Source organism: Vanellus vanellus (assembly GCF_965231255.1).
Source record: "Vanellus vanellus genome assembly, chromosome: 4".
NCBI lineage: Eukaryota > Metazoa > Chordata > Aves > Charadriiformes > Charadriidae > Vanellus > Vanellus vanellus.
This window is the reverse complement of record NC_138909.1, coordinates 7,931,534-7,940,053: the sequence shown is the minus strand read 5'-3', so window position 1 is coordinate 7,940,053 and position 8,520 is coordinate 7,931,534. Positions and strand designations below refer to the sequence as shown.

The following is an 8,520-nucleotide window of genomic DNA, read 5'->3' as shown; positions in this document are numbered from 1 at the left end:
CTAAGGCACCGTGCAGGGTCTCCCCATAACCAGCCCTTCGCCAGTTCTCAGCTGAAAAAGGGCTGGAGGAGCTCCAGCCGAGTTGGGTGGAAACTTCCGAAAATTGCATCTGCCCCCCCCCAAACGAAATAATTCCTTGGAACCACAGATTGAGAGGCTTTTTTCCTCCCCACCAGCAAACGGCACATTAGAGGAACAGCCTTTGGTCACTCATGTGGAATTACTTCCGCGCAGCCCCTGGAAACCAGCCCTTCGCTTTGGCCTGAGGCAAAAGATAGTATTACTTTTGAAGTTGCCCTCAGCTCAGGCTCCTGAAAAGCTCGGAGCACGCTGTAAGAGCTTCTGGCCTCGGGCGCCGTCAGCAGCGGATCCCGGCTGCGGCCTGCGAGGTGGCCGGGTCTGACGCAGGCTGCCCACAAGATGGCTTCTACGCTGGCTCTACTGAGGGCGGCTCGTCCTTCGCCGGCTGAACGACAAGCAGTTTTCAGCATGAGCCGCAGACACACTCGTCGGTATTTTCTTCCCAGCGGAGGACGTAATCAACTGAAATGCCCTGCGGTTTTGTTTTAGCGGGTTGCCAAACGCTCTGGCACTGCTTTTGTAGACTCTTCCCTTTTATGTTTAGAAGTTGTTGAGAAATTCGCCTGCTGCTATTGCAAACGGTATTATTCATTTATTTATTGAACGTGCTGCTAAATGAAATAGACGCGGGCCATAAAATTCAAGAGTGTTTCTGTTGAGAATTTGCTTTGTGAAGGCCAGAGATAAAGGTACCTTTAAAGACAAAATCCAACCTAGAAACACCCTATCTGCTGCTGATCACCTCAGTGCAAACCTGGAAGTCACTAGAAAAAAAGAAAAGGCTGTAAAACTGACTAAGAATCCAACTGGATTTGTTTGCTGGAAAAAGCTTTTGTGAGGCTTGGCTGGATGAAAGGCGAGGTTCATAGGAAAGGCCAATTGAGTGCAAATGTCCAAATGAAAAAAAAAAAAAAAAAAAGACAGGCTGTGATGCTCACTGACAACCTGAACACATGCAGTTCGTCATCCTCATTAAGTGCTATTTATAGAAAACAAAGTGAGCGTATTGGGACGAACAAAGCACTGACTTCACAGAGGAGATGAAAGACTGTTGAATGAATACGTAGATGGACACGGGAAAGGATAAAAATATGAACAGTAAACCACTAGCACGAGAAAGCAGAGATCAACCTTTTCAGATTCTTATTCCCTCATTCCTGCTTCCAAAAATAGCAACCTTTTATCTCCTCATTCTCCTCCAAAAGAAGATCCATGACAGAAAACATTAATTAGGAGGCTCTTACGGATTTCAGTAAAGGAAGTGCCCTTTACATGGCAACATTTTTAAATTAAATACTTACACTGAAGGATAATATTATCATTTGAATCTTATGCTTCAGAAATATAACCTACAATACAATAAAAAAGACAGTACTCTCAAAGCGGCCCAGGAGGCGATCAGTAAAAGCACACAAAACATCATCTCAGGGGCACTTCAGATTATCCCCTGGAGGAGTCCACTGGCAAAAAATCAAATACGATCCATGTTACACAGAAAAAATAACTGAAATACACTAAATTGCTGTAGGGAAGCTAAAATTATTTGCCAATATAAACTCAAGGTGCTCTTTGCACTCCTCATTTGTGACTCAGACAGAAAGATCTTCAAACGTATTGGTGCTGGAGGAGTGGTGGCCCAGGCCAGCATGTCTCACCCGCTTCTGTCACGCCAAGAAGGGGAAATGGAGGGTGCTGGACGTACCTGGAATCACAGGAGGTGATGTGGTCCAACGCCCTGCTCAAAGCAAGGCCAGCTGTGAAGTTAGGTGAGGTTCATCAGTCTGTTGTCTAAGCAAGTTTGGAATATCAACAGGGATGCCACAACAGCGCTGGGCAATCTCTCCCAGCACCTAACCACTGCCATTGCCAGAATAGTTTCTGTCATATCCAACAGGAATTTTACCTTTTACGACCACTGGCGGCTCTAGTCCTTTTGCTGTGCACCTCTGAGGAGTGCTTGGCTCCATCTTCTGTTTTTGAAGGCATCGGCGAGATCCCGCACCCCCTTCCCACCCCAAGGCTTCTCATTTCCAGTCCGCAGTAACGCGGCTCCAGCTGGATTTTGCACTGCTAACCGATAGGCTTTGACATGGGTTGTGGTCTGCAGCGTAGACTCACAGTCTGCTTGTTGATGGGGGATGTTTTCACCAGAATTTGGGACTTGACATTCCTTTTTAATTTAGTGTGTCTTTCTATTAATTTTGTGGGGTTTTTATAATTACAAATCTAGATTTCATTTCTTTTAATAATTTATCCCCCTACCAGAAATTACAGTATTTCAAAACTCCGTTATGTTTTCCTTTTCATTCCTTTTCAATCCTAGATTGAAAACGACCTGCAAGATCATCTAGTCCAATCATTCACCTAAACACTGACAAGAGAACGCTGAGTAAGTCTGCCATATCCCTCTCCATTTCCACCTGATTAGTCATCAGGAGAAAACATCCCCCATCTGAGAGAGCAAAGACACTTCAGCTGTAGCACTCTAGAAGAAGGTGGACAGTGGCGCAGTTCCCTCCCTCATCCCACGGGAAAGAAACCGGAGTGTGTCTCTGCGAGCCGCTAGCAGAAAGATAGGTCACCAAGTCAAAACTGCTGACATGAGAAGTGTTTGGAGGCTCCTGTGCACTGAAGTGAGCAGTGCAGACTGTTTTCCTTTCCGTGTATTTGTGACTTATAATATGTCCCAGATTTTGAAACGGGACCGTGCAGTTCCGATGATGAACCAGGGGAATTATGCAGCTCGCTCCTCACGATTCTAATAAATTTGGATGATTGTTTCACATGATTCACTTGGAGCCCTTTTCTGATCCTCATCGTGAAAGAATTAAAAAAAAAAAAAAAAAAAGAGGCAGAAACGGATCATATGTTTAAGTGTCAAAAACATCTCTACGCTTTGCAGAAACAGGGAAACAAGGAAATCAATAAAATATTCTTTTGTCTATCATAGAAAGTGTCAAAATTCAGAGGAACGCACTACAAAAAACTGTAAACTGCATTAAAGTTCTGATGTAAATTTTGTGTAAGTCCACATTGCGTATTATTTTCCTTTAACAACACTTTTTGATAATCTCAGAACGCTTAACTAGCCTAGTGCAGTTCTCAGTATGTTTGGTGTTACATTTAAAAGATTTCATTTGTTAAAGTTTTCATGTGTTATTAAAATCACTGCTTGGATGTGGTACAGTTTGTATTAAAGGATAATATTCAAACTAAACATACAGCTTTTTAACAGATGTTTAATTACAGCAGCTTCTCAAATTCCAAAATCGTTTGTGGATCTCTTGTTATTTCAGATGAAACTACTTACTTACAAACTTGGGCTACTTTGGCCCATTATCTTTTTGCTATTGTGGGGCAAGATGAAGTTGGCAGCGGTTTGAGCCAAAAAGAGTCGGTTCCTCATCACTGGTTCTGAGAAAAGCTGACCAAAAAACTCTAAACCAAACGAGTAACAGATAAAAAAAAAAAAACAAACCTCGAATTGTTATTCTTTTTCTAAGTTCTTTAAACAAAATACCACTAATTCAAAGTGTAACCTCAGACCTCACCTCTTGCCTGCAGTCTTAACTTTTTCACTCTTTGCACTCTCCAGCAAGTTGTCCGAGTTTGATTTACTCTCTTATAAATATACAAGAATGCAGTTATTTATTGTTCAGCTGCTGCTTTATTAAAGAAAGCTCTCGTTCTCACACCCCTAACTATCTATGTGCTGGAAAGCTTCAGCTTGGAGCGGAGGTGCAAGTCTTGGTTAAAAAAGGTAAAACCAGTTAATAAACCCCTACAGACTAAAATACAGTTTTATTATTAGAAATCTGAAAGTACTTTTGGTACTTTTTGACATTATCTTAGGTTCACCAACGTCCCAACACCATCTCTTCTCCCTCTTCCTGAGATGTTCTTTGATCGCGTCACGGTCACTGGTGAAATAGAAGAGGGATCGGCTGAATGCTTCTCCCACCCTTGGTAAGGGACAACCACACTGGACTCAGTGGGACCTCAAGAAGTGCACTGGGCTTGTGCTGCTCCTCTGCAGGGAGAATTACTTAATTGCCACAGTGATACCTGTGAATGAACCCCAAAAGTGTAATTTTACATCATTGCTGTGCTTCTTAAAGCACATTTTCTCAATAAAAAGCTAGTAAAAGTGAAGATGAAGGAGTGGACGTTAGAAAGAGAGAAAAGACGAAAGGTTTCCAATAATACACACTAAAGATTTTAAATAAATATTTTAATTCTATTATTGGCATTTACAGGTAGAAAGCATACAGTATGTTACAATTTTATCAAAATGTGAAAAATATGGATGTTACATAAGTAACAAATGTAAAAAAAGTATTTTTCTTACCTTCCCTGAAAGTAAGAAAACTATTCAGCATAGGAAAATATTGATATAAAAACACGGCTTAGGTAAAAAAAAAAAAAAGAAGTTTTTACACAGTACAATAGGTTCATCAGGTCTGCATGAAGATGTAAGGACTTTGTGAACTTCTACTTTGCCTAAAACTTTAGGGAATTTGGGACAAACAGTAAGCTACATTAATGAATCTACAAGTAGTTTTCCCTCATATCTGCTCCAAAATGCTAGAGTGCAGTAATTTTCTATACAATAAATAATTCTTCAAAGTTTCCATCATAGAAAAATCATATAATGCAGAAAATGTCACTCCAAGGTCACAAAGGCTAGGCAGTGCTTTAATAATAATTATGATAATACTTATTATAGTGCTTTATAAAGTCGAAGCACTTCAGATGAGTTACCTAATTAGTCCTCACGACACCCCTGTGAGGTAGGCAGTAAGTGTTACTCCTACCTTTCCGTAGCACAGACGGGAAAATGAAATGTGGGGAGAAGCACGGACTGCAGCAGCAGCACAGCCGAGATGGGAGGCCAAGAGACATGGAAAAAAAATCAAAGTTTGTTTTTTTCTTCCCTCTCTCCCACGGATGGTGCTGCTGCGTGCCAGGCTGGGCTGACAAACGCCGATCGCTCCCCTCCCACTGGAAGCACTGAGCAGGGTGGGCAGGGACCAGGGTGAAGCATCCCCAAATATTTCATAGAGATTCAGAAGCTCTCACACAACTTTGTCAAAAAACGAAACAAAACAAAAAACAAAAAAGGGGGGGGGGGGAGGCCAAACAAACAAATAAACAAGCTGAAAATAAAAAAAAACTCCTAAAGTGCTGACTGGCTTGAGCTGCTTCTAGCACCTCTTGTATGGAATAAGACTTACAGCACTGTTGCCAGCAATTATTCAAGCTGATTTCGTCCTTAAAGTTACACGTGAGCAACTGCAGGATATGGTAACTACGTTTTCTGAGACACCTCACTACTGTAATTCCTTCATTCACCATCCTTCTTCCATGCACTTCTTAAGGAAAATTAAATCCTCAATACTCTGGCACTGTAAAACACGTTAGTAGCTGGAGACGATATGCACATCCTTCACAATTAAAAAAAAAAAAAATTAGTTCATTTTCAGAACAAAGCATTATTAATTTAAGAATCACAAACCAACCAATGGTAAATAGGGAACCCTTTTCAAAGGCTGCATGCCGAATATCTTGTTTTCAAATACAATGCATGCAGGAGAAATAAATTCATCCAAGTGTAATTAAATTAAAAACCTTTTAAGTCTCTTTCAGCAGCATAATGGTTATTATTTTTAAAGTCTCCTCCAACCCAACTGGCCTGGGGTTCAAATGCTGACCTTTGCTTTTCTACAACCATATAATGGTTTGACCGGTCCCCATGGCTTTGCACCGCGGCAATACCAGGAGATAAAGCCTATACATACTGTTCTCCTTCCCCATCCTTGGAAACAGGCTTCGTTGTACCACCTTTGCTGTCTTCGCTCGCTGCTGCTGCTGCTGCTGTTTTTTCAGGAAGTGATGCCAAATCTTTGAAAACATCCACATAATGCCCAAAGCCCGGGCCCCAGTTCAAGAGGTTGTCCCAGTTGAAGCTTCCCGCTTGCTGCCCCAGCTTCACGGGCAGGGAGCTCTCCCCGGAGCTGGTGGCGGTCGCCTGTGCCCCCACCGGTCCCCCCTCGCCTCGGCGGCCAGGGTACCGCCGGGGCTTCAGCCTGGCGCCGTAGTTGTCCTCATCATCCGCATCAGACTCGTTGACCTGGGATAACTTGGGCATCCTGGAGGTGTACGCTATGGGCTTATCCCTGTCGTACTCCATCTCTGAGCAGGTGAAGGACTCGTGGGAGTCGCTGTCGGAGGAGGACTCGGGTGCGGGAATACCATCGGCCGGGTTCCTCGTGCGGGACAGAGGCCTTCTGCAGTCCTCCTCAGAAGAGGACCGGCCATGGTCTGCGCTGCAGATGCTGGGGTTTCTGGGGCGAGGGGTGTTCAGTCTCTCCACCTCTTCGATGGACAGCCCCACCGGAGGAGCCGTCTCCAGAGGGATCTGCCCGATGGGCTGCTTCAGGCGGCTTCCCGGTCGGGAACCGTGGCTCGCCATGGTCTGCGGACTCTTACTTCTCCTCCCCAGCCGAGTGGCGTAGTTAAAAATGCCGGGCTGGCAGACGTCGTTGTGCATCTCCAGTGGACTCCCTTCCCTTATGGCGAGGTGAAGCTCCCTCGCCGGACTGTGCCTGTAGAAAGTGGACGATTTGGAGAAGGGCGCGGGGCTGTGCCGAGACAGGGGGTTGGGAGTAGGGCACGCTGAGTGGCTTAAAGAGGTTGTCCTCAAGCCCTGCCCATAGGCAGGCTGGTAGGTCAAGCTGCTGGCTCCCAGGGGCATGGGGGACTGCCGAGCGAAGCCCAGCGGGCTGTGCCTCTGGATGGAGAACTTGGGCGTGTGGCTCCGAAACTGCTTGTAGTGCTGGATGATGTCGGCGTCTGAGGGAGCGATGCTGCTGGCGTTGTCGATGTCGTAGTGCTCGATCTCAGGCTCGGGGGAAGCCAGCGGGGCGCTGGGGATCGTCTCCGTGGCGTGCGGGATGTCGGTTTCGTCGTAGATGAGATATGGGTTTTCTCTTTCAATGATATCGGGTTTCGGGTTCCCTTCGGGCTGCTTCCTGACCGTCATGTCATCACCATAGGGCGGGATGTTGTCCGGGTCATCAAACGCCACATTCTCACTCCCTTTTTTCTTCTTCTCCTTCGTTTTCTTCTCCTCTTTTGGGGCTTTCGACTTCTTTCCCCGGCACTGGTTGCAGAGGATGAGGCTGAGGACCAGCAGCGCCAGGACGGTCGCGCAGCTCCCCACGATAGCCGGCACGGCCCAGAGGGGCAGGGACAGCTCGGCAGGGTGCGGGGATGGGAGGCAGATGTGGCCACCATTGATCCCCGCTCTACACTCATGGCCCGGGGCGCACAAGACCCCCAGGCACGCCACCACCGCCTCGCATGTCCGTCCCGCGTACTCCTCAGGGCAGCTGCAGGTGAAGCCGGCGTGTGGTGTGGGCTCGCAGCTGCCCCCGTTTTGGCAGGGGCTGGAGGCACAGGCGCCTGGTGGGACGCACTGGTAGGCGTACCACTGGTTGATGCACATCAGCTCGCCCCAGCAGGGACTGCTGGCGCAGACGTTGGGGCCGCGGCAGCCGATCTTCACGGAGGGGTCTGTTTTGGAGACAGTGGCGAGGCTGTGCTTGCCAGCGAAGGGGAGGCTCTCCCCGCCGTACTTGATGTAGGAGATGCAGCCGTCGAAGCCTAGGAGGAAAAGCAAGAGTCACGTCGGGACCTGAAGACTGAGTATGCACTGTCAACAGAGGCCAAAGACACCCTGCGCATCAATGTCACGCGGAAGGAGAAGCTTTTTGGATCAGCAGATGACAAGCTCTGCGGCGTGCCTCTTGCCCCCCCCCAAAATGAAAGGGGAAACACCGACACAGAAGCAACAAAATGGAAAACCCGATGCTACAATGGAGGCGGCAGCCTGGTTTCCTGATGTGGTTTGAAGCAGCGTGTGGGGTAAGTCACACACACGAAGCCTCCATATTTTCACGAGTGAATCTTATGCGTACTGAGCTTACGATTGCTTCCCCGCATTTTTATATTGAGTTGTGATTAATGTACAAATATCTGTAATATTAACCATAATGGTGTAATATTATATTATATAGTATATTATACATACAATCCATATAATATTATATTATAGACAGTAACATATAGTATATTTTATATATAATCTATATAACACTATATAATATATATCATATGGTATTTCGCTAGAAGGATGGCCCGTTCATAGGTGTTTCAATATCTGACAATCTGCGCTGAGTCATCTAGGCTCATGTGTAAGGAATGTTTTGTTGCTTCTGTTGAATATTTCCTCTTCCACTGCAATGCCTATTTTGTTCATAAGCTTTTGATAATTTCGGAGGCTTCATATTAGATAGGAACTGAAATCTCCTTTTTAAGAGAACAAGATTAAGTAAAGGCTGGTCACGCCTGGAGCTTCTGACATAACTTCTACGCATG

The 8,520-nt window shown here is 45.7% G+C and overlaps 1 protein-coding gene across 1 annotated transcript in view; it reads right to left on the bottom strand.

Annotated features, from left to right (window-relative positions):
- Positions 1-5,799: 5,799 nt before the first annotated feature.
- Positions 5,800-8,520, bottom strand: part of FAT4 (FAT atypical cadherin 4) — a gene marked incomplete at its 5' end in the record, with an annotated part of 73,307 nt that continues 70,586 nt past the window's right edge. The window contains one exon of the mRNA XM_082482446.1: positions 5,800-7,746. Coding sequence (XP_082338572.1) covers positions 5,870-7,746 — 1,877 coding nt within the window. The 3' untranslated portion in view covers positions 5,800-5,869. The remainder of the gene's footprint in view (positions 7,747-8,520) is intronic.